Source organism: Cebus imitator, unplaced genomic scaffold, assembly GCF_001604975.1.
Source record: "Cebus imitator isolate Cc_AM_T3 unplaced genomic scaffold, Cebus_imitator-1.0 Scaffold430, whole genome shotgun sequence".
NCBI classification, from domain to species: domain Eukaryota; kingdom Metazoa; phylum Chordata; class Mammalia; order Primates; family Cebidae; genus Cebus; species Cebus imitator.
Genome location: NW_016107745.1, coordinates 466585 through 493040, shown reverse-complemented (window position 1 = coordinate 493040; position 26456 = coordinate 466585). Strand labels below are relative to the sequence as shown.

Here is a 26456-nt window from a genome sequence, read left to right as displayed (position 1 = left end):
TTTGTGTCTACCATTCCAGCCCATCTAGGACTGTTTACAGGACTACTCTGGAACAATAAACCTGTTCCCACCCTCCTGGCGCCTGCTTCACTCCTTCCTAGGCCCCCATTTGAAGACGTGTTTAAATTCTGGGCCTACATTCAGCAGATCCCACGAGCCATTTCATGTCCGGCCAGTGCTGGTCGGGGGGCCCACAGGGGATGCTCTGGAGCTCTCGGTGGCTGGGCCCCCACCCAGCCATCCAGAGGGAGACAGGCAGCTCTGGTCTTCACCCGATGTTTGTTATTCCATGTCAAAGCCTTATCATAAACATTATCCTAGAGTGGGCCACCAAGGTGACGTGCAAAGGTTTGTTATTCTAAGGTGGCCAGGAGCAGAAGACATCCCGAGTCTGAGCAGCACCAGGCTTGGGTATTCAGGGTGAGTGGGAGGGAGGCAGGAGTCAGGGCCAGGCGCTTCATTATAAAGCCTGTGTACTTACCACCCTTGCTGTGCCAGCCAGTTGGCACATCTGCTTCTAAAATGAGCTCTGCACAGATGGAAGCCAAGTCCAATTAATCTACTAATCTCAAATCCCTGCAGAGAAGGGCTGAAAGTAAATGTTTGTGAATAAATGAATGTAGCTTCCCTCTGTCTGTTGGAAGTACCAAGGATGCTCGTGAAGGAGCACACGCCACACTGAAGTCCTGGTTGTGAGAACCTGGCCTGCTGCCAGATGTAATTTCAAACCTCAGCCCTATCCTTTACTGGCCTTGTGGCCTTGTGCCCATCAGGCCCTTCTGCTTCTTTGGTTTCCCATCTGTGACTAGGGACAACATCTCTCCTGGCTGTCTTCCAGGGACAGCAGAGGGAGGGCATACGAGGCAGTGGCTGACTCAGAGGGTGCATTCCAGGCCTAGCCCAAACGCCTGGCCCACCCTCTCCAGCTTTAACACCTTTGGCAAGGTACTTGAGGTCCCTTTGCTGCAGTTGCTGTTTTTTTTTTTTTTTAATTAAACGGAGCTAATAATAGACTTACCTCAGAGTTGCTATAAACATAAATTAACATGAGTGCAGAAAGTTTCTGACACATAGTAAGTGCTCAATAAACATAGTAATCCTAGTAATGAATGGATGAAGACTTCTTTATAAATTGCAAAAGGATGGTACAGGGCGGGAGGTGAAAGGGAAGGAGCACACGATTCGGGATCAGCATCCCTCCTTTTGCAGTGCTGCCTGAATGTCTGCTAATGGAGACATTGGGATTCAGCAGGAAACAGGCAGAGGAGAGGGACAGTTCAGTGGGATGACTGCCTGAAGCAAAAGAAAGACAAGGGTCTTTGGGAGACACGAAAATCCCCCCGAGTGGGGAGGATCAGGATAATAGGCTTGGGTTTCAGTCCTGGCCCAGCCACACTCCTACTGTGACACGTGGGAAGGCCCCACAAACGGCCTGGCCTCCGTTTTATATCTTAGTAATAGACTATTAATAGCAGACTTATTAGTAACAGGCTAACAATAAATATTCCCTGGCTACTTCACAAGGCTCTAGGAAAAAAAAAATGGGTGTGGCAGTGCATGTGGATAAATGTGGACCGTGCCTGTGGATGTCAGGAAATCCAGCCATGTGGTCCAGGGCACTGCAGAGTTCTGGTCCAGGAGTTGAGAGTGGTGGTTGAGTCCACTCTGCCCCCAGCTCATTGTGTGGCCTTGGGCAAGTCCCATCCTGCCTGCTCTGGTCCCCAGCCTCCTCTCCTCTTTAATATGATGAGGCCACAGGATAAGATCAGTGGTTCTCGAACTAGGCTCCAGGGTACCTGTGAGTTCCACAGAAAGGCCTTGGGAGTCCCTGCTGCAGGCGGACATTGAGCTAGTGAGACTTCAGGCGCCCGCCTGCCTCCAACCAAGGAAGTTTCCATTTTTATCTTCTCCATATTTTGAGTTCTAAGTAAGGTTCCTTTGGAAAACAACAGAAAGAACATGGCTTTAAAAGGCCTGAAAAGCCTCTGGACCGGATGAACTCCACAGCCCTTCCAGCTCCAATCTGGGAAGCTTAGGGTCTATTTTCTTCTCATTTTTATTTAACAAACACTTGTCCAGCACTTACTACATGCCAGGACTGTTTTTAGCACCCCACAGGTTATAATGTACCAAATTCACTGGAACACCTTCCAGCTCTGTGAGGGCCCCATGATTGTAAAAGTGACTCTTGAGTCAAGCAAGGTCCTGGGGAGACATTTCTCCTCCAGCCAGGTCTTCTGGGTGCCTGGGCCGATGACCTCACCACAGGTCAGATGGTGCCTTGGCCAAGCCGAAGCCGAGCAGCAAGGGGGCAGGTATGTGCAGTGGCCGGGTGTGGTCACGGGAAGCCTATGTCCCTGGCCCCCACAGGAGGAGAGCAGATCAACTCGAGACAGACACTTTCATCCGAGGCATGTGCCGTGTGGGAGGAAGTGCCTGTGCCTTAGCAATGCCCACAGCAACCGGGCCACTGCCTCCTGTGATCCATCCCCAGCCACCGTGCTGCCATCGACGCCCTGCACCAGATGGCTGCATATTAGATTTCAGTGTGGCGGCCAGAGCCTACAGGCCTAGAGAAGGCCCAGAGGTGGAGTTTTGGGTTAGGGGTGGTGGGGGCCGACCTCATCTCCAGCCAGCTCATTACGGGGAGCAGCCAGGGCTGCAGCCAGTGCAGTCTAGCTCTCCTGCCCAGCCACGAACAAAACTGGGAGGGGAAGGAGGTGAACTCATGAGCACATGCTTGGCCCTATTGCCTATGTTAGTACTTTGGCCTGGCTGTGCACACTAATTTTGTGAGCTTTTCTGGTCAGATTAGGTGTTCTTGAACCAAGTGACTGCTGCCACTTGATAGGACCTTCTGCCACAAGGTGGTGGCATGCCTCAAAATGCAAAGTGCAGAAGTTGTAGGGGCTAGATTTAAGGACTCAGTGAGAAGCCTTGAACCATGAAGTGATCTCAGCAGGTGTTGAAGAAATAAACAATGAAGTGACACTCTGTCTTCACCAGGCACAGCGCTGAGCGCTGCAGATTCAAAATGAACAAGACACAATTCCTGTCTTGAAGAAGCTCATAGCCTAATCCGGGAGGCTGGTAGCTAAACAGCAGATACAATGTAAAGTTGCCCTCACAGTGGAAGGAAGCATGGTGTATCAGTTATCTATCACCACAACTACACTGTGTAACAATAACAATAAGAGTTTACTACTCATGCATCTGGGGCCAGTTGTGAGTAGGCTCTGCTGATATTGGCTGGGCTGGTTCGCCAATCTGGGGGTTGGAAGGCTGTTAGCTGATCTTGGTCGAGGATGGCCTTCGCTGGATGTCTCTGCCCCAGATGTCTCTCATCATCCAGCAGGCTAGCTCGGGTTGTTCTCAGGGCAATGGCAGAGGGGCAGGCCGCAGCAGCAGCAGCACATAACTGCTTTTCAGGCCTGCATTTGTAATGGTTACTGGCATCCCATTGGCTGAAGGAAGTCCAGGGTCAGAATGGAAAGGAGCTACAAAGTTCCACGGCAAGTGGCATGAACACAGGGAGGGGCTAAGCTTTAGGTCCATGAATCTAGCAGCCTACCACCCATGGAGACTGTGGGAGCCCCAGGGAAGGGCTTCACCCAGCCCGCAGGTGGTCAGGGAAGCTTCCTGGAAGAGATAGCTAAGCAGAGTCTGGACAGCTAAGTCTGAGTTTGCAAGCAGAGCCTGGAAGAAGCAGGATTTCCCTATGAAACTGCATAGACAGAGGCACAAAGGCAGAAGTTTTTTGTTTTTTTTTTTTTCGCTTGAAGGAATGCTGAGTATTTTAGTGTTTAGAGGCATGAAGGCCATGTAAGAAATGAGGTTATTGACCACTGCAGGGTCTGGGTTACTGCCTTGGAGGCTCTACTGAAGAGCTAGCTCTTTAACCTGCAGCGGAAGGGACCTGTGGAAGTTTTGAGCAAAAAGAGAGAGAGCATCAGATTTGTGCTTTTAAAAGATGACCATGGCAGACAACTATGGGATAGGAGAGAAGGGGGGCTGTGCCAGGAGATGGGTGGGACTGGTGCAGGGGACTCAACGAGAGATCCTTGGGCCTGAATGAAGGTTAGGTGAAGAGGCTAGGAACTTGACGTCCAAGGCATTGTGCAGACACAATGAGCAGGCCTGAAGACCGAGGACTAGCTGGGCTAACAGCAGGGACCAGTTGCCCGAGACAGCCTCCTGACATTTTGCACAGGACCAAGTTGTTCTCTTCAGCGGTGTTAAATAACCCAAATAATGATCAGTCTCCTCCCTTCTGTTGGCCAAAGGAGTCTGGGATACTTAGTCACCCAAAACTAGCTCCAGGCCTAGCTGTGTGGACGGAGCAACTCCCTCCCTTCCTTTCACTGGACCTCAGTGTCCCCATCTAAAATGAGCAGGTCGTGTTCCGTTAGATTCACGATCCTCAAATGCCAGAGGCAGTCGGACTGCTTAGAAAGTATGGAGGGATCCTGTTAAAAAATATAGAGCCTCTGATCCCAGAGGGTGAGTGTGGGCATCTGACTTTTTGTCTAGCACTCCAAGTGATCCTGACACCCGTAAATCTTGCTGGGCACAGGCTTGGTGGCCTGGAGTACAGAGGAGCTTGAGGACATGCATGCTGAATCCAAGGATAGATCCCACACTGAGGGACCCAGCTCCTCGGGCCTTTCCCTGGTGAGGAAGCCTTCCAGGGCAGCTGGCCTGTAGGTGGGCCTTGACATCGAGCCAGGCTTTTTGCTTCTGTCCTTTTGCTTTGTTTGTGGGATGCTCTTGTCTACAAAATGAGTTCATGCTCATTCTAGGCCCCACACACCTTCTCTATTTCAGGTCTGTTGCTCTGAAGTCCAGAGGAAGGAGGGCCAGTCCTAGAGCTCAGCCAGGGTCCCTGAGCACAGCCCTCATTCCTCTCTCTTTCCTCGGCCTAGGTGCTGTTTGCCCTGAACCAAACCCTGCTGCAGCAAGAGAGTGTGCGGGCCGGGAGCCTACAGGCCCACTACACCACGGAGGACCTCATCAAGCACTACAACTGCGGAGATCTCAACGCTGTCATCTTCAACCACGACACGTCCCAGGTGAGGCTCCGCTCCAAAGACTGGGATATGTGGCATTTATTAGAACCCTACTGCATGCCAGGCATAGGCAGTCTTCTCTCCAGCCATGGCAAGAAGGAGCTATTGTTATCCCCCTTTTATAAATGGGGAAATTGAGACTCAGAGACGAGAAGAGGTTTGTCGAAGGCCACACAGCTTATGAGTTATTGAGTTTTAAGTTACCAAGAGCAGCAACTTGAGCCAGATCTATATAGCTCTGGGTCCTAGGACCCAGGAAACTTAGCCTGTAAGACCCGGGAGGCCTCTGAGACGTTCAGTTCTACATCTGGGGAAATTAAGTTCCAGGGAAGGAAAGCCCAGTTATTTAGAGCTTGGACTTGAGCCCAGCCCAGGGCATTCTGCTTTGATTTGAGTCTTAGAGGAAAGATTGCCACCAGGCTGGTCAGACAGCAAGTAGGACCTAAGGGCTGGGCGTGGCTCACTCCTGCTCAGACTCCGCCATGCCTCTCCATGCACTGCTCTCAGGGTCTACTCCAAAATGCTTCCTCCAGTATTCAAGGACCTTACAACGTGCCCTCTGCTGGCCTTGTCACAGCCCAGGTCCCCCACGCTAAAGACCTTGCTCTGCTGACTGTGGAACTTGCAACTCTTCCAATGTCACCTGTCTTTTCAAGCTTCTGTGCCTTCGTTCAGGCTCCTCTCTCCTCCTGGGTTCCTCCCACCTGGTCATGTTCATACATCACCTCCTGAGAAACCTTCCTGAGCCCCTGGATAAGATCAGGTATTCTCCCAGCCACCTCTAGGCCCCTGTGCCTCCCCTGTCATGGTGCTTGAATACCCATTCATTCAAGAAGCAGTTGAATTAGGCAGAACACGCCACCTCCCTGCTCAGGACATTGCATGGACCTCCCCTTTTCATCAAGGTGAAAGCCAGAGTGTCTGCAGTAGCCTGCATGACGCCCGTGCTCTCTCCCTACCCTGTCGCTTTCTGCTCTCCCCTCCTGTACACCTGGGCTGTGTGGGCCTTCTTGCTGGTCTGTGAACCCACCCCACCAGCTTCTGCCTTTGCCCTGGCTGCTTCCTCTGCCAAATGCCTCTCCCAGGTATGACCACGGCTCGCTCCTTCTCTGCCTGCAGCACTTAACTAAAATCTTACCTCAGTGAGGGTGACCCCAACCACCCCACACAGAATTGCAGCCTGGCCTGCATGCCCACACTCTCACCCTCTTTATTATGCTCCACTGTTTTCCCCAGGGCCTTTGCCATCCTCTAACACACTATCTACTTGATACATTGATTAGCGACTCTTTATCGGTTGCTCTCCCTACTAGAATGTAAGCTCTACGGGGGCAAGGAGTTTTGGTCTGTTTTATTCATGGATTTATCTCAACTGGCTGAAACAGCCCCTGGCCCAGGGCTGGACTCAGTAAACATTGGCTGAATGAATGAATGAATGAAATGGTTTATAAATGCTAGACACAGTGCTATGGAAAGGGTCTTCCAGTCACACAGGAAAGATGGGGAGATTCAAGAATAAATTAGTACCAAAGTGTGATCCTTGCTATGAGGAAGGAGTGGAGGAAGCATTTGGAACCTGTGGAAGGAACGGCTGATTTAGATGGGCTTGTGCGTAGGGCCTGGGACTGGGGAGAGAAGGAAAGATTTTTTCCAAGATGAGAGGGCACAGAAGAACCTGAGCTGGCAACAGACAAGGGGAGGAGTAACATTCTAGCAGAGGAAACCATGTACCAGTGAGCCAGAGGCAAGAGGAGAAGAGGAAAGGGGTGGTGAGAGTAGCCTGCAGACAGAGCCCAGCCAGGCTGGGCCATGGTGTTCCATCAGTACCTGCCCCACAGACCAGGAGCTCCTGAGGGTGACAGTGTGCTGCCTATCTCGGTCCCCGCTGCCCAGCCTAGGCCTGGCACAGAGCACCTGCCATTAGTGACTGTCATTTGATCAAATATAGGTATGTGGTATCCTTGCTGCAGCATAGACAATCGAAGAGGAAAGAACTGGAGATTTTGCCATAAGAGACTTGGGATTCTGGATTCTGAGAGCTCAGACTCTGTGGCAGAGAAGTGAGGGTGGAGAGAAGAACCCTGACACCACAAGGCTGGTAGGAATCTCACCTACACATGACCCCCTTTGTGGCTAGGCCCACCCTGTTTCATCTGCTGAGGGAGACCCCCGTGAGTCCTGAGCAGCCAGGGAGCTCTATAGCAAAGGAGGCTTTGGCCATTACTCACAATGGCCTGGCCATGATGTGGCCAGGAGGGTGGGCGTATGCAGGACAGGGTGCGGGCCAGACTGTGGCTGACCCTAAGCTGAGAAAGGGAGGCACGAGGTGACCTCAGGAGGTGGCCAGCTCAGAATTTCTTTGAGCTTGGGTCCAGATCATTGATTTGCTGTTGGCAAGTGGAACTTACTCACACGTCTCCCAACAGTTCCCACACTTGAAGTGGGACAGAGGGTGGGTAGATTGGGCCACCTGGATTTGAAGAGCAGCTCAGGTTGCACCCAGGGATTCACAGGTAGAATCTAGTCACTTGAGGGGGTCTGGCAACCCTACCCCAAGGTGCAGAGAAGCCTCGCGTCGGGATGCTAAGGCTAAATCCAGTTCCCATGGGGATCTGGTGGAGGTAGGGCTGTGTCTGCAGCTGGGAGCCTCGAAGTCTGCAGGACACTGAGGATACGGAGGCTGTGGGGCCATAGTCCCTTTGCCTGAAGGCTTTCTAAAGGGAGAAGGTGATATGAGAACCAGGCTTAGCAGTAGAGTCCCCTGGATGGGGATACAGAGGGGAGCTAAGGGGTGGAGAGTACAAGCGGGAGAACACTGTGATCAGAAAGATGCCTCTGGCTATAACGTGGGAGATGAGGAAGCAACGTCTGGAGGCCAGGGCAGGACAGGCGCAGGGTCTGGGTGGATAACACTGGGCCAGGGGCCAGGGGCACCTCACCCATGGCCTGCATGCCGGCTCCACTGTCCCCACCTGCAGCAATGGCTGCCTCCCTGGCCTCTGCAGCCCCCAGGCCACTGGCACTCTCAGTGCCCAGCAACAGCAGGGTGGTCCAAAGGCCTGCCCCTTGGAAGCCCAGCCTGAGCCCTAAGCCTGCCTTAGGTGTAGAGTCGCTGCATATATTTATTGTCCAAACCCAGACAATTTTGGGAGTCAGATACAATTCATCAAACTGGACTGTCCTGGTCAAACCAAGACATGTGATCACCCTATTAGGTGCCTCCTCTGGGCTCACACGTCCCTCATTGTCCTCTCAAAGCATGTATCCATCAGTGTTCTTGCGCACATATCTGACTCCCCTGTCAGGCTGTGAGCCTCATCAAGAGCAGCAGACCACCAGTCTGAGGAAGTGCTCAGGCTCCCTAGCCCAACACAGGGCCGGGCTCACAGAAGTTCCCACAGGGTGTCTGTTGGATGGATGGGCTACAGGGAAGGGGTGCAGAGTTTAGGCAGGTGGTGTCAGCAGACCTGAGCACTTGACCATTAGACCTGACGTGGTTCATGAGTCAGGGAAGCCTACACTGAAATCAGCCCCCACGGCCCCACCCCAGCCCTGTCCAACCAATTGCCTCATCACCCCATCCCTGGAGACCTCACGTGTCCGCTTTAAAATGGTATTGTGCATCCTGCACTTAAACTTGTCATAGAAGATTTAAGGCCCCCAACAAGTTTAATGACATCATTAATTTGCTTCCATCCCAGCCCTGGCCCAAACCCAGGCCTCATCCTTGGCATGGAGCCAAGGCCCTTCAGCATGAGACATGCGGAGAATGCCGGCCAGCGGCTGGCCAGCCCAGGGAGCCTGGGGAGCTAGCCCAACTCTTTCATGGCTTTAAAATTTCACTCTTGGGTTCTTGTCCTTGTTAATTTTTTTAACTCCCCAATTAACGAATGGAGAATCATCTTTGTGCAAATGCACATTTGTGGTCAGGAAGCGTGGGAGGAAGGGCTGGGCACGTGTTCAAGTTCCAGGGACCCTTGGAAGGAAAGGGGAAGTGGAGTGCTGCCTCCATGGTACTGTCCGATGGCTCAGAGCCATTTATTTGTTACTTTTATCTTTACCCTCTGCCCAAGGCCACCCTTCACTGGGAAAGGTGACGAAGCCAGCTCCATCCCCAGGCCAGGTGTATGATAATTGACATTGATTCAGGATATCTTTTGTGCCAGGCACAGTGCTCAGTAAGCACTTTCTAAAACTCATCTCATTTAATACCTATAATAATGTGTGTTAACCTCGTGTTACCAATTTGGAAACTGAGTCTCAGAGAGGCCAAGTAACTTTCTGGTTCTAGAGAGACCACTCAGCTAGTAAGCTGCAAAAGAGGGATTCCAACCCAAGCTGTCCTGGCAGCCTGACTTCAGGCCCTACATTCATAACTCCGTACTTCTGAGGCCCCTCAGCTCACTCATTCATTCACTGATTGGACAAATACTTATTTGATGCTACGACACAGTTTTCACATTATTATCCAGAATGTCTAAAGAACAAGGAGAACCTATGAGGATCATATTTCCAGAAATAACTCCTCTGAGTCATGGCCTGTCTGTGCTTCTTCCCATTCAGAAGCCTTCAGTGTTTCCCATAGCAGCATCAAGTCCAAGCCTGCCCTGTTTCTTTAGGATTTCCAATCCTCGCTTTCAAAGCGGGTACGTGGGAGAGTGAGAATTCCATTCCCAACTCTGACTGGGCACTAGCAAGACTGCTGTCTACAGCTATGCATGTTGCGCACTGCACAAGGTTAGGGAACATCAGCCATGTTGTGTTGTTCATACCAAGGCCGCGAATCAGGCCTTTCTGGCAGAGAAGCCCCATGGTGTATGTACCTTTACCTCCCCTACCACTCTGGGAAACACACTGCGCCTTGGCCAGCAGATAGCAGAGGCAGCTATCCCAGCTCCTTCGAATCCCTTAAAGCTCAGCCTCCGTTGACTCCATTTTCCTCAGAAGGAGTGCTGACAGTGCTGCAGGGGTTCTGGAAGCCATGTGGCTGGTTGCAGGACCATCTGGGGGGCTTAAACCTGCAGGAAATTAGCCTCCTCGCACCAGCCTCTCCATCCACTTCACCCATCCGTTGGCGAGGTCTGGTGTCTTGTGCTTTGGGCCTGGGTAGGTGAAGATAGAGAAGTGGAAGAGGGAAACCAGGTGGAAGACATCCTGTGAGCAAGAGCTTGGAGGGTGGAATGACACAGGCAGGTTGTGAGGAAAGAGAGAGTATGTTCTGACTCCCTGCCTCAGTTGCCTCAACAGCCCCATACACATATTGCAGGAGATGGTGCAGGAGCACCTGGGCCTGTTATCCAGGTTGGAAAGACAAAATATTGAGAATAGAAGAACACAGGGGGGGCAACTGTGCTCAGAAAGGGACAGCCCAAGTTTAAGTTCAAGGTTCAGGGAATCTGGGTACCTTCTTTGTGCCAGGTATTGGGAGCCAGGAATGACAAAAGCTCTGTCCCTGAACCCAGGGAGCTCTCTGCCTAGTTCAAGAGCATGTTACTGATGCCGCTCCCAGGCCGTGTGGCTGGGTGTGTAGTGTGGAGTGATGGTGAAACACCCAGAGCTCAGCTAGGCAGCTCCAAGCTAGGTTGTTGAGCAAACCAACTTGGCGGAAGCCATGGCCCTGGGGTTGAGCTTTTCAGAAAGGAATGGAGGTGTTTGCATTGCGCCCTGGAAAGCGGTGGTGCAGGGATGGGGAGTTTGTGGCAGCAGCAGATGGTGGCTCAGGCATTGGGAAAATCAAAAGTAATGATCTCTTCTCTCATCTCTGTAGGAGGGCATGTGCTAAATGCAGCCCATGACAGCCCCCATCCTCTTACTGAATCCCCACAATATCATCAGTTTCATCTTACAGGTGACAAAGCTGGGGCTCGGAAAAGTTAAGTAACTTGCCCCATGCCACGCAGCATCAGAATGGGGGCTGAAGCCCAGGTCAGCCTAATCCTGTACTCACTGGCCTTCCTGCTGCACCACGCAGCTCAGTGGACCTTGCACATCCTCTTGCTGAACTGAATTCATCGTACATGCCAGCACTGGGCTCGGTGGTGAAGTGAGAGCCGTTAACAAGATGAGCACAGTGCCAGCCTCCCCAGACCTCCGCGTCTGCTGAGGTTAAACAGGGCAGAGACACAGGCAGAGCAATGCATGTAGGAGCCCAGCAGCTGGGCCTTGTCCTGGCGCTACCCCTTCACTAGCTGTGCAGCTTTGCACGTCTCTGGATCTTTTCCACTCTTGCTTGCTTCGTCTTTAAAACTGGAATAACACTTATCTCAGAGGATTTTGGAGTTGATGAGATATATGTACATAATATGTAGCCCACTGTAGGGGCCTCATAAAAGTAAATTGCCCAGCCCCACTTGGGCTGTGCATATTTATCCTAAGTCCACCTTGCTCCATAAAGAACTGACAACAGGCTGTGTACATTGGCTCATGCCTATAATCCCAGCACTGTGGGAAGCCACAGCAGGAGTTGCTTGAGCCCAGGAGGAGTTCAAGATCAGCCAGGGCAACATAGTAGGATTCCATCTCTACAAAATATTCAAAAATTAGTTGGCCCTGGTGGTACATACCTATTTGGGAGGCTGAGGCAGGAGGATGGCTTCAGCCAGAGAGTTGAGGCTGCCGTGAGCCATGATTGTGCCACTGCACTCCAGGCTGGGTAACAGTAAGATCCTTTATCAAAAATTTAAAAAAGAAAATTAAAAAATAAAGCCAACTGAAGGCAGCCTCTGTCTTGCCTTTGCAGCTGCCCAACTTTATCAACACTACCCTCCCGCCACACGAGCAGGTGACGGCCCAGGAGATTGACAGCTACTTCCGCCAGGAGCTCATCTACAAGAGGAATGAGCGCATGGGGAAGAGGGTCATGGCGCTTCTGCAGGAGAACGAGGACAAGATCTGCTTCTTTGCCTTCGGAGCAGGTTTGGGCCAGTGTGGGGAAGGGATTGTTTGCAGAATCCTGGGAGATTTGCCTGGCTCTCCTCTAACCTCTCCTTCATTGAGGGAGAAGTCGAGACCCAGCATGGGGCAGGAAAACCACATAGTGCTTAGCGGCAGCACCCAAGGCAGTTCTGCTTCGGGTCAAGTGTTCTTCCATAACGATCCCCACGGGAAAGAGGAGTGATGACCCCTGCCATGGCCGGGATAATTTCTGTGGCCCCTTCATGCCCCAGGCAGCCATGTGAGAGCCCAGAACTAAAGCCAGCTCCCACTGCCCAGCACAGCCTCAGGCCCACCGCAGAACCAGGGGCAAGGCTGTGAAGCTCTCCTAGAGGGAGAGGCTGGCTCTGGCATCCCACAATCCTGGCTCTAGATCCCAGCCCAGCCACATCACCTTGGCTGGTACCTTCTCAAAGACTCAGTTCTTTCTTATATAAATGGGCAGCGATAGTAATAACTATTAGATGAACTGAAAATATCTACTTTGTAGAATAGTTTTAAAGATGAGTGATAATATTTACAAAACAACCTGCCACATAGTTGGAACTCAAAAAGGCAGCTGCGGTGATGATCATCACCATCGTGATAGTGAGTAGAATTGTGATCATCACAGGTGAACCGTGAACTTGATGCTTTCTTCTGGGGTACCTGGCCTCTTCCTGCAAAGGGAAGTCCAGACGTTCAGGTGCAGGGCTCACTTAGCATCTCTCTCCCTGTTCCTTTTCCTCTCATTTTTCCTCTTCTCCCTCACTCTTTGTTCCTGTCTGTATGTCTGTTCCTGCCGGTAACGCTTTGTTTACATCGGGACCACGTATTGTGTTTGCCTCCTATTACTAACCAGCTTCTGCTCAGTAGCTTACAGCAACAGACGTTTATTTCTTGCTCACGTTACCTGCAATTTGGGTTGACAGAACTCACCTCCTGCATTGTGAGAATTAATGAGATGGCTCCTGGATGTGCTCACTGCACCTGGTGCTGCTGTCCATGCTGCTGCCCCTAGCTGTTCCCTTCCCCTTCTGCCACCGTCATGCCACCCTCCAGGACAAGCAGTCAGTCTAACCTACAAGGGCCCTTGTGGATGTCCTGATTTTGTAATGGGATATGTCCACTGTTTGAACATTCACTCCCAAGGGCAAGAGCCAGGGGCACATCTGCTGGGCTTCTTCTTTCCTTTGAAGGCCACACGTAGAGACACAGGGGAGGGGCTCAGAAGTAGACACAGTCCTCCTGGGACAGCCTCTTTAAGGCACAGCAGCTAGACAGAGAGTTCTGGGTTCGTGTTGGATCTCCCCCACAGCCTGTCGCGGCCTCTGGCAAGTCTCTTTCCCTCTTATTGCCTCAGTTTAGCCATCTGAACAAGGGAATCCAGGACTCATTTTGGCCATCTAGGATTCCAGAGTGATTCAGCCATGGGTTTTAGAGAAGGGAGGGATCCTGTAGGGGTCTAGAGGCAGGAGCAGGACCTTGGCTGTCAGCATGGAGAGGGTAAGTCACTCTCGAGCCTCATGCAGGACACCTGCTGGCAGCTTGGTGTGAGTCAGGACAGCTCTGAGGACTGTGCAGGGAAGAGTCCCCTTCCTCTCCCCCATCATCCAGCTGCCTCGTCAGCCCTCCCTCCTATAGGCATTAGGGCAGTGCTTCCTGCTCTGGAACAGCCCCCAGTAGACTCCAAACAGGGAACCACCCTGAGTCATCCAGCCCTCAGGCTCTTCCCAGACCTGGGGGAGCCTCCAGAGAATGCAGTCAGTGAGGAAGCCCTCATTCCACACACCCCAACTGAATAGTCCTACCTGCCCCAGGACCTGGGACCAGAGTCACCCAAGGCTGAGGGTAGCTGCCTCCAGCTCTGTCTGTGAGTGAGAAAGCAGGAGAGTCTAACATTGAAAATTACAGCAGTGAGGACAGCCCTGGACACTCACCTCCTTTTCCTGAAACCCTAGGCCTGTGGGGACACAGATGTGCACTCCAGCACCAGGCTAGCACAAAGGCATCATGCCCAATGCAGCTTCTCCCATCTCCAATGTAGCCAGTCCCCAGCCAACCCTGTTGACAGGCCACCAGAAAGACCTCACACACATCCTCTCTGCCCATGCCCACTACCACTATCCCAGTCCCAGACTCCCCCCTCCTCCCTGCCTCGGGACTGCTCCCCACACTGTGGTCAGTGAGTGCTGCTGGCTTTGTCTCCCACGCTCGCCTCGGAGGTGGGGCACCACTTAATCATTGCTGTGTCTTCGATAGCGTGTAATAGGTTTTGAGTTTGGTGAGTGAATGAAAGAATGAAAGAGTGAAGAAATGAACGTTGACCAGGGTCTCCCATCCTGGTCTCCTCTGGGCTGGTGAACTTATGAGGATAGGCCGGCAGTAAAGTCAGGGAGGGGGAGCCCCACCTCCGCTCTCATGAATCCACCCTCCAAAAACAGCAGATCTCGAGCCACGTGCAGATCCTGATGGCAGCTGCCACTTCTCCTGGCTCAGCCATGCCTGGAACAAATGGCCCACTCTGCACAGCAAATCTCCTTTCCACTCGAGGTTTTCCAAGCTGGACAGAGCCTCTGAGCTTGAGCTGCCCACTTCATCCCAGCTGTGGGCAAGCTGAGGTCCACAGAGGGCAGGGACATGAGCGAAGCCCCAGGAAGTCCAGGACAAGGCCACAACTGGACCCCAGGCCCAGGAGCTATGATCCAAGGGCTCCGTTTCCATGTGCGGGGCACGGAGCCAGCCCAGCGGGCCTGTTACAGAGTCAGCGTGTTGACATGGAGCACATCCACACGAAAGCTGTGGTGAAGGAAGTCCACTCCAGCCTCGTTACATTCTTATGGTCATGTAATTTCTGAGCCCCACATCCGGTGACAGGCTGGCTTTTGTTCAGGGCTGGGACTAAGCACTCTCTTGGTAGAGTGCGACCTGAAGACATACCCGCTCCACTCCACCCACCCAGCTGGGGGCCGTTCTGTGCCAGGGTTCCCGGGCAGTGGGGACCCTGGGACTCAGCTGGACTCTTACAGCCTATTGCCTGCCAGGTCCCCAAGAACCCATAAGACCCCCCAGGCTGTGGGATGGAGGAAGGGTCTACACTATCTGGAATGCACCTATCCATCCTCCAGGCATGCATCTGCTCATGCCAATGTCTCTCAAGCCTACAGTCCATGGGTAGCTCTAAGAAATATCTCAGGAAATAGAAACATAACTATGAGACACTCCAGGGCAGCCTTGCCAGGTGTCCGAGCCAGGCCCCTGCTGGGATCTCTTCTGGCACTTCACAACAGGCCCAGCCTCAGTGTCCAGCTGAAGCTCCTGATAGCTCTGTGGTTCTGGAGGCTGGATGGGGCCGGGCGTGGGAAGGTGAGAGATTGAGTCTCCTCCACCTGCCAGGCCCTCTCGTGCTTGTTAGGACCCAACTCCAGCCCAGCCCAGCTCCAGAATCCTGCCCTGAGAGCCTGCAAGGACAGACAGGTTTCCAATGCTGACAGCAGTCTGGCCTCTCCTCTCTTCTGCTCTGAGGTGGCTTCAGTGCAAAGGGTAAGAGCTTCAGGGTCAGGAGGCCTGGGTGTAAAGTGTGGCTCTACCATTGTAAGCTAAGAGACATTGGGAAAGCCATTTCACCTCCAAGGGCCTCAGTCCCTTATCTGTAAAACTGGGGCAATACACCCGCCTTGTGGGATTGTGCCGGATACACTCATTTTAGAACACAGCGTTAAAACCCGTGTTCTTCCATGATGGAAGGGTTCTTATCATAAAAGCCCTTACTACGTGCCAGCCACTGTTCCAGGCTCTCTGATTACATAAGACCACAAGATGGGTTTTGTGATACTCGTTTTGCAGATGAAAACCAAGACTCAGGGAAGGTGAACAGCTTCTTTAAGGCTATGGGGCAGACCCGCGACATGAACCCTGACCCCTCAAGTCCCAGGCCTGGCTGTTGCCCTTGCACGTGGTACCCTTGCTGTATACATTCAGAGTGTTAAGGGTTTTGTGGAAACAAGTGTCCGTTTAGCTGGCGCATCTCATGGAATACTCTTAGCCTCTGTGATGTGTCTGCAGCCTGGCACTGTGTGACCTCTTCTGGAGGTGACTGCAGTTCGGGGCAGGTGGGGTGCAAACATGTGACAACCTTGTGCAAACCTGGGTGATGCTAGGGGGCCCAAATGGAGCCTCTCCCTATCCAGGAGGCGGCTGTGGCCAGTGTGCAAGCCTAGATATTCTGGAAGGAGCCTGGCTGTGGCCATGGAGGGGTGTGTCAGCCAGAGGGGAGAGAAAGCCCATGTTCTGTCTGCTGAGCTCCTGTAGCTGGACAGGCTGAGCCTAAAGGGCTCCCCGAGATTTTCTAGTCCAGTTATTTGTAGATCCAGGTTCTTGGATTTCCTCTGGTCTACAAATAGCAGAAAAATAAGTACAAGGTGGTGAATTCTTTATTAGCTAAATGTATTCATTTTGCAGGTGTGTATTCTGAAATTATCTCTTTTCAACTGTGTTTGAAGTTAAAATATTCCTTACTTAGGAAAACAAAAAAGATGATAGTAGGAGGCAGATAAGAGTCTCAAAGTCCTTACTTGGCAAAATGAAAAGCTGGTAATGGCCTTGTTCTCCCCACTCACCCACCTTTTTTTTTAAGATGAGAAAGAATTGCGCATGCTTAAATGTGATGAAGAGAACATTCTAGGATGAGGGAGGCTGATGATGCAGGAGAGAGGAGGAAAAATGATAAGCCTGAGGTTCCAAGAAGGTGGCAAGGTGGGGACCAGAGCTTGGGTGCAAGGCTGAGGAGGACACCTTGGATGGAGGAAGACGCCCCCTCACCTGTAACTGAAGGGAAGGAGGGAGGAGGCCAGCAGGCAAGTAATTTGGCAGCGGAAAAGGGAGCAGATTCTCAGTGGATGGCTTCTAATCAGAGCACCACTGTCTGAAGTAGAAGGTGAGGTCATCCGCAGAGAAAGAGGAGAGAGAAGGGAGGATTCTTGGTTTAAAGAAGTGAGAACATTTAACACAGGAGAAATTGGCCACAAGAACTGACCAGGACAAGAAGTTAAAGAGGTTTCCTCCCATGGGCCATTACGATTGATTGGTAGCAGCAGCCTGGAACATGATGGTATAAGATTAAAAAAGTCACATCAGAGCTCCACAGAGAAGAGGCCCTGATTGATTTGTGATGTCTGCTGGGGACCAAGATTAAGGCACATGCCAGCCGCAAATCTGCTCTGTCTGTGCAAGGAACACAGAGGATGCTGACTGGCAATGAGGGCCCATGAACCTGCCAAGTCAGGTGTAAGATTTTCTCCAGCAGCACCAAGCAGCTGGGACGCAGGCCTGTGCGCTGCTGGTCTCCTGGCACCCGCTGCTCAGCGATCATCCCGTTCCATGTGAACTATCCCAGGACAGGGCACATACACGTCAGAATTGCTGACACCTAGGAGATGTTCTATAAGGACATACTGGAACAAATCATACAAAATGAAGTTCACTCCGTTGAGTCACAAAGTATCCCAGGCCCAACTGCAGGGGTGGGGGTCCGGTCTTATGCACTAGAAGAAAATTACGATTTTACCCCTAGCTCCAGGGAAACAGGTTTCTCAGGATATTTACTTGTTCAGACACCCAGAAATCTCCTAGCATTTTTTTTCCTGGAATAGAATGAGTAATGTAGGAATTAGAGAAGCTAGGTTGAAGACATGAGCCAGACTCAGGGGTGGACCAGGTAACCTCTAGGGCCCATTCCTGTTGAACTCTGAGAACCAGTGGTTATCACACACTCTGTCCCTAGCATGTGCTATAATCTGAATACAATTCTAACCTCTGACATCCCAAAATCTTTGACCCTAATATGCTGTTGCTTTAAAATTGAACAGCTCTAACATTCTAGCATGCTGTAATCGGAGCCTTTTAACATGCTAGCATTATTTGCTCCAACCATTCTTAGATTCCTCGGGAGGAGTATGGAGCTAAGAGGATTCCAGGAATGGAAATCACTCCACACAGGACTATCACCTGCTCCACGGGGAGCAGCAGTCCAGGCAGAAGGCAGAACTTGAAGAGTTAAAAGGCAAACAGTGTGAGCACCAGAGACAGAGAGGCTGGATCCGTCACCCAGGCACCCACACATTGGGCACATTCACCCCCCCAGGCTTATGCCAGCCTGTTTCTACCCCAACTAGAATGCCGCAGACCCTAAATTCAAAACACGCCTGTGAGGCTGGGACACAGAAGCAGATCAGAGGTAAAGATGCAGGCTTGAGAGAAGAGAGAGATGTAAAGCCAACATGCCGAATACCATTAACACCTTTTTAAATTCATCGTGATAGAAATTCCTCCCTAGAGAGTAGACACCACGCTGCCTGAAAAACTACCATATCCCTCAACTTATGTGGCCCTTCCACATCCCAGTTCCTCTTGGTGCGAGACAAGATGGTATTCATTATTCCACTTGACTGATCAATAAATCAGAGTACAGACGGGAAGTCAGAGAGTCTTAGAACTGGAGTGAAATGGTGGTCACATTGTCTAGGTCATTCTTCCTGATGACCAGGAAGTCATTCTGGTCCCTAAAAAGTCCATCCGGCTGCTGCTTGGGCCCTCTGTGTTCTGCCGGGAGTTCTGCTGGGCCTTCCCTGACCTCCTCTCTGGGCTCCCATAGGCCTCCAGGATTTTCCTATCACAGCCTCTCTCATGCTCCCAGTCTAGGATATCCACTCCCTGAGCACTAAGAAGGTGCATATTACCCACTTGTTGAATAAATGAATGAATGAATGCACCAACCTTGAGGTCCATGAGCAGAAATGCTGCCTGTCCCTACATTACCCCACAGCAAAACCCAGCCTAAAACCCACATCTTCTGCCTGCATGGTGGGAGACTGAGGGGTCCAGCAACGTCACATCTGCCTTTGGAAGCTGAGGCTAGATTGACAAATGAAAAGACCTGAGGAAAGAGAGTCTCAGGTACTGTTGAGTAAGCCACATAGTCACAGGCTGCAGTGGGGGGAGTTCAGTGCTAAGCAGGGGCATTTGTAAGGAGGGGAGGACACAAGATGATCAGGGAGGGAAAAGCCAGAAAAGAACGAAATGGAGCAGGGTGAGAATTACGTCAAAGACATGAGGGTGGAAAGGGGATTCTGAGACCTTCTACGTGGCCTTCTCAGAGTCTTTCCTCCACTATTTGCACAGTGAGGGGCTTTAGACAGAGCTAGGCCCAAGGTCCCTTCTAGCTGAACAGCATTCAGCAGTTCCACACATGCCAAACAGAGGTTTGAGTGACTGGCACAGCAAGGAGGCAGGGTAAGTTAGAGAAGGCTTCCTGGAGGAGGTGAGAACCAGTTGAAATTTCCAATGCAAATCCAGCTGCCTTCCAGTTTACTGATCATCTCCATAGTCCTCAGGGCAAGACCCACCCCCACACCCACCTCCTTCCTCACCTTGGCTCTTCACTTGGTGGCCTCAGAAATGGCAGCCCTTCAGAGCTCATAGCTGGGCACAGAAGGGCAGCCGTGGTCCATGTAGAGTCTTTTTCACCTTAGAAACAGGAGGCAAGCTGGTCACAGTGGCTCACGCTTGTAGTCCCAGCACTTTGGGAGGCTGAGGCAAGAGGATCGCTTGAAGCCAGGAGTTCGAGACCAGCCTGGCAACACAGCAAGACTCCATTTCTACAAAAATAAAAAAAATTAGCCAGTCATAGTCATGGTGATGCATGCCTATAGTCCCAGCTGCTCAAGAGGCTGAGGTGGGAGGATTTCTTGAGCCCAGATGTCAACTGCAGTGAGCCAAGATTGAACCACTGCACTCCAGCCTGGGTGACACAGTGAGACCCCCATCGCTAAAAAAAACAAGACAAATGAACAAACAAAAATAACAGCTGCTGTCCTCTCTCACTGGCAAGCACCCTGGTCTGCCACACTCCCCAAGCTGGAGCTTGAGGCCATGGCATCTGAAGTATTTCAGAATTTCCGATGGTGCTTCAAAGCGCCCTGCCGCCCTTCCACGCATGCATCTGGCAGCTGGTATGCCTGTGAAGGGCTGCAGTCCTTGGCCAGAGTCACCATTGCTGCTTCAGGCCAGAACATCCAGCCAGCCAGAGGAACATCCCCTCCTGACTTGTCCCTAGCTGGAGCCAGCTCTCACCCTCCGGAGCAGGGGAGAGTCAAGAACAGAATGCCTACATCCCAGGCTGGATCCCAGAGCTGCTCCATCGGTGCAAGAGGATGTATGAATCTGGCAAGGGGCTCAGCACTCTTCCTGGACAGTGTGGGAAAGACAAGAGAAGAAAGTGTTGTAGGTTAAGAGCATGGGCTTGGAGCCAGACTGTGTGAGTTAGAACCCCTGCATTTTCCTGATCTGAAGTAGCCTTGGGCAGATCAGTTGCTTCACTTCTCTGCAGATGAACCTGAGATTCAGCTGACTAGCACTAGTACGGCCCAGGACCTGGCCTTACACAGTCACTCCATAAATGTGAGCTCTTGTGTTGCCACCATTATTTCAGGGTTCCTGGCCTCTCAGAGCCCGAAGTCCTCTAAGAACAAGACTCCCAGATAGGAGAGAGTAGGCTGCTGGGGTCGAAAGGCAGAAGTGCTCTGTGGCCTTTGGGACACTGTGGGGAAATCCCAAGAGCCAAATTCAGCCCCAAGTAGCATTGAGGCTCAGGAAGTGTGGGTCCCGGTCCCTGCCAACAGGTAGCTCCCAGGGATCCTGGGGTGTTGTGATTCTAAAAAAGAAGCCTCAGGATGTTGTAAAGAGTGACTGCCATGGCCTTGGGGATCCCAGGCTGAGCACTGCCTCCTGCGGTTCATGGAACCCATCACAGGCTGTGTCCTGTGCTGACCTGAAATCACCCAGCACGGCCATTGCCTGGGTCTGGGCCTTGACATGGACATACCCCATGCCATGCCTGGGCTTGAGCCTAGCTCTGCCCCTTTCTGCCAGTGTGACACAGGGCAAGCTCTGTTAGCCTCAGTAGGATTGCTCTTCTCGGAATTCGTATCCATCTTTGCAGTGTTGATGGCAGAGCTGAGCTGGCCGGCTGAAGCCCTGGGGCACTTTCATTTCTGACATCCTGAGTTCTAACAGCTTCCAAAGAGGCGCAGCTGGTAAAGGCTGCTAAAGCAGGCAGAATCTCTGGTTCCACCCAGACATGGCCAGCTCCCTGTAGGATGTCGGAATACCCCTCACAGGCCTGACAAGTGCTCTTCGAGCCTCGGCTTACATACCTCCAGGGGTGGAGCACTCACTCCCTTACAGCTGGACAGTTGCCTGGGAGAGTGATTTTTGGCCCCAGCTTGAATCTGCCCCTTTCACCATGTCCTGCAGAAATGAGAATGTCATGCAGGAGGGACACCGTCCTGCTCCAGCCCTAGTTATTGCCACCTCCTCTTTCACTTTATGCTGCAGCAACCCAGAACTGCTATTGGCCAGCACATGCCACGCCGGCTCTCCCCTCTGTGCGTGTGGGAACGCCCTTCCTCCTCTCTTCCTCCTCACTGATCGCCTTAGTCTGGGTCCCTCCTCCCACTTCAACCTGTGGCCCCTGGCACTGCATGGCTCATGCTGTCCTGTGAGTGTTTGCCTGCCCATCTCTGCCTCCATACTGTGACCCCTCAGGAGAGACGACTGTGTGTGTCAGCTCCTGGCACAAGTTTGGGTACAGTGGAGGCATCATCTTTGGCCCCACGGAACTGAAAGGGCCCCAACCCTTCCCTAGGCAGCCTGCACAGCAGGAGAAGGGAAGCTCCGCTCTGTTGGTGTCCCACCAGACGCTCTTTGGGAGACCAGTTGCCCATCCTCTACCGGCCCTCCCACCCAGCCCTCCCGCCACACTTCCTCAGGAAAACAAACACCGCCATAGCTTGACATCCGGCCGGCCTGTCCTGGCAGCTAGATTAGCATTTGAAAGTTTCCTTTGCATTAATTTCAGACGGAACATAAATAGGGGCTTGGGATGCCTCTTCCAGGAAGAGAAAACTGGAAACCCAGCATCCTCACTGGAGAGAAAACATGTGTGCTGGCCGGGGGGAGCCCATGCTACTTTGGAGCCTTTGTGGGAACATCTGGTTCTCCCCTCCTCCCTCTGCCCAGCCCCTCAACACGGCCCTGAAATTGCCCTGTTAATTACGTGTTATTCTTGCTGAGCGCTTGCACTCTCTCCTGTCCAATCTGGTGAACCTTGGAAGGTACACATGTTTCTGACAATTTCCTGCCCCCAAATGTGAACTCAGGATCCCTCGCAGCTGCCAATACTTCAGAGTGGGTGTAGCAGGACGTGCAGTAAACTGGGACATCTCTGGATTGAAGTCCAAGCTTTGCCTTTTACCAGGTGTGTGACCTTGGGCAAGTCCTGTCCCTTCACCGAGCCTCAGTTTCCTCACCTGGAAACTGGCAACACCTCAAAGGGCCGCTGTCAGGATAAAATGAAATGACATTTCAGAAGCATCCTGGGCTTGGGAGGCCTACTAAGTAGAAGTGTGTGTTCAGGTCCTCAAATGAAGGAATCATAGAGGTGGGAGGACCCATGAGAACATGAGGCCCAACACCATGTGGGGAAACTGAGGCACAAAGAGAAAAAGGACACTCCCCAAGGTGACGTAGTTGGTTGATGAGTGGGGTGTTCTAATAGTCCTAACCCCAGACAAGACTTGCTCTAGCCTGCCTTCCCATGTCAGAGGGTCCACAGGGGCTGTCAGGCTGTGCCAGGCTGATGGGAGGTGGGGTGGATCTGGCCCTGGCCTGTGCTCTGCTCACTGAGCCCTGTGCCCTGGCACAGGCTAGATTGCACTTAGGAGAAAGGGAATCTTTTTATTTGCACTAAAACATCACAGGGATGCACCTGCTCCAAGCAGGGCACCTCTTCCTGTTTGTATGTAAGTGTCTTTTATAGTGGAACCTTGGCTTTGCTTAGAATAGACAGGGTTCCCAGTCCCACAATTTTTAAGAACCAATCTACCTTCAGGCTGCTGCTTCTTACTTTTCCTGTCTTCTCTTACATCTCCATCTGAATCCCATCCACCCTGGGAGTCCTTGATACATGACTGGATACAGGAGCCCCTCCTCTAGGAAGCCTTCCCTGATGTCCTCCGTGAATTGGTCTCCACCACGCTTTTTGTTTTCATTTCTGGATTCCCTCCCTCCTCTTTCTCCCTGTCTCTCATTCCCTCTGTGTCTCTGTATCTCTTTGTTCTATCCTCGTCTCTTTCTATTTCTTTGTCCTGGTGTCTGTTCTTCCCTCTCTCCCACTGTTGTCTCTGTGTCCCTTCCTGTCTGTCTCTGGGCCTCTTTATCCTTCTTTCCACGTTGTCTGTTGGCTCCCCATCAGTCCTGAAGCTCTCTTCCTCCTCCATGCCCCTTTCTGTGAGTGTCTCTCTGCTCTTCTGCCCGCCTCTCTCTCTGTCGCCTCTCTCCCTCTCTTTGTCTCCACAGCTCTGTGTGCCCCACCCCCCCAAGGTCCTCCCCTGTTTCCTCGTCTTCTCATCCACGAGGCCACGGCAGATGAAATGGAATGTGTCTTCCTGCAGAAAGCTGGCCAGAGAACAGCTGTCAGTGCTGGAAGGGGCTGCTGAACCGTGGCCAGGAGACCTGGGGAGCCTGGGCAAGCCTTGCAGGCTGAGCCCCAACATCGTGGGGCCCCTTTGGAGCCTTTCCATGACTTTCCCTGCAAGTTCCAAGATAGGTGTGGCAGCTATTTCAGGATTTCTGACCTTGGAGGCAAGCATAGTCCCTGTCTGCCAGCCCCTGGGGACAGCATGCACTGAGCCCTGACTCAGGGGCTGGTCCGAGGGCCAAATTCCTGGGATTGGTGGAATCTGGAGGAGCACCACCAAGGGGCAGGGCTGAGTTACAAGAAGAGGAGCACCATGAGCTCAGGTCTCCTGGGGATAGGATGAGATCATGGAAAGGATATGGAGTAACAGGTTTTTTCACTCATTCATTCAACAAACATTCACAAAGCCACTGCCACATGCCAGACCTGGGGAAGTTTTTTTTTAATCTCTGGGGATAAAGATGAATCATGCATGACCCTTGCCCTCAGAAAGCTCTTAGATCCTCCTCAGGTGGCTGGTTGGGGGAGCACGTTCTGACAAAGTCAGCTCTGGGGTGTGAACTAGAGGGAACGAGGAGAGCAGTTTCTGCAGTGCTTCAGGCAGAAGGTGATGGTGAGCTGGGCCAGAATCAAGCACCTTTAGGAGGTCACATCAGGGGGCCTCTGAGAACTGATTGTATGAAGACGAGGAGGGAGGAGAATCAAGACAGGACCTATTTAGGTTGGATAGCAGAGCCTGGTTAAGACACAGACATTCTTGCAGAGAAGAATGAGTTGGATTCCATAGGCTCTGAGGATATTTAGGTGGAAATGTCCAGTAGGCTGCTGGACAAATGCTCTGTGCATTGTGTGGGCACCACAACCATCAGGGTGGATGATGTGAGTGTGGGTGAGAAGAGAGCCAAGGGGAAGGTTCCCAGGGCTCCCACACTGACTAGACAGGAGAAAGAGGACCGATGGGGCACGGGGAGAAGCAGAGAGAACCGGGATGGAATGGAGTCGTGAGCACTAGGGCAGTGGCCAGTGTTGCCAGCCCAGCTGCGGGGTGCAGGAACAGCATTCTACAGTTCTGGGGCACGGACCACATGGAATGGCACCTCCTGGAGTTGCGCAGGGAGTAGCCGCCTAAGTGGAGGTGACCATGCCTGCCCTGGCAGAGGGAAAGGAAGGTGAGTATGGGTTAGAGAAGGAGAGAATGGGAATTGAGAGGATTATTCCTGAGTGGTTTCATTTTCTGAAAGCACCGAATGTCTTCCATTTGGGGTCTTGCAGAGAGCAATAAAGGTCTGGCATGGTTGAGGTTGAGGGATGGATGGGAGCACTGGCCAGACACGGGAACCGAGCCGCGCGGTGCTCGGGATCCAGCGGGTGTCCGGTGAGGCCCGCACTGTCGGGGCCGCGCTGGGGCCTGGGCCCTCTGAGCGTCTCTTCTACTCGGCCCCAGAAATGCTCCTTTTGGAGCAGCCACACAGCAGTCACTAAATATTTGCTGCCACTCCTGTACAGCCCAAGGCAGGGCTGTTTTCCCTGGCGGCTCTTGAAATCCTCTGGGCAGGCGCAAGGACCACTGTTGGGCAGGGAGGCCTTGTCTTTGAACAGGTCTCCGTGAGGGCAGAGAAGGAACTGCCTTTGTTGCCAGGAGCAGAGTCCAAGAGCTGCCGGCAAGAGAGCTCCTGCCGCCTGTGTGCTGAAGCTGCCTCTCCCGTCCCTTTCCAGCCTTTTTGTGCTGTGGGGGAAAGCAAGAGGGGATGACTGTGGCCCTGCCAGGGACTGTCTCCAGCCCAGCACTCAGTACTGCACTCTGGAATTTTCCAAAGGACACCCACTCCTTCTGCCTCATTAGGGCTTTACCGTTGCCCCAAGGAGTCAGCCAAAGAACTGTAGACCCATTTGACCCACTAGAAAACTGAGGCTGGTGGCAGGGAAGCCATTTGCTTAGGATCACAGGCTGAGGCGCAGATGCAGAGCCTTGGCAGGAGCCTGGATCTTTTGTCCTCAACAGCACTAGGTCAGGGCCAGAGCTCCGGAAGGGCTGCTCATGCTGTGCTGGCCATGCCTCTTCCGCAGTTAGCTTCCCAAGTGTGCCTCATTCACCTCTTAGTCTTTGCACATGCAGTTCCCCTGCGTGGAGCTGCTTCCCCCACGGTGCCACCCATTCCCATCCTCACCTCCATAACTCTCATCCCACCCTGCAGCTAGCAGTGCCCCTGCAGTAAGTCTGCCTGACCCCAGGCTGGCTTAGAGGCCCCCTGTGTGCCCCCACAGCCTCCTGTGAGGTCAGTTCCCTCTCCATCGTACTTAGTGCGCGGATCACAGGAGTCCCATCCTCAAGTCTGTGAGTGCCTGGAAAAGGACCCTGACTATTCATCACTACCCAGCACAAGATATGTACCCAGGCAGTGTTCATTAAATGAATGAAATGAATAGGTAGGGAAAGGAAATAGAGAGGGAGCTATCTCTTCATAAGGGTCCCTGGAATGAAACAAAAACCTTCCCCGTAGGCTCTGAGAGCAAGAACTATGCATAGCAAGAAACTGAGGGTATTAGAGGGTAATGGGCACACCCGACTTCTCCAGGCAAGTGTGGTGCATGCTGGACTAGAGCCCTCTGACATTCCGAGCCCAGCGATCTTTCCCAGTGATTCTCAAGTGGGACTTCAGGAAGGCAGGGTCAGCCAGCCACGGGGCACACCGTCAGGCATGGTCAGGCAGGCCCAAGGCCTCCAGATGCTCCGGTGGGGCACGGCCAGCAACAGGGAGATCACGGGACTGGGGGAATTCCTGGGGAGTTGTGAAGCCCAGAGGTGTGCGAGGCTGGCGGGGCAAGATAGCGGCATGGCTCGCCCTCTGCTCCGGCCACCGTGCAGTCCTACACTGGCTCCCCTGCCTGCTCCAGCCACCAGCCACTGTGCAGTCCTACGCTGGCTCCCCCAGCCGGAGCAT

The 26456-nt window shown here is 52.5% G+C and overlaps 1 protein-coding gene across 1 annotated transcript in view; it reads left to right on the top strand.

Moving 5' to 3' along the window:
- Positions 1-26456, top strand: part of TRABD2B (TraB domain containing 2B) — a 231042-nt gene that overhangs the window by 185881 nt on the left and 18705 nt on the right. Inside the window, exons 3-4 of the mRNA XM_017510091.2 lie at positions 4923-5069; positions 11806-11980. Of these exons, the coding sequence (XP_017365580.1) occupies positions 4923-5069; positions 11806-11980 (322 nt within the window). The remainder of the gene's footprint in view (positions 1-4922; positions 5070-11805; positions 11981-26456) is intronic.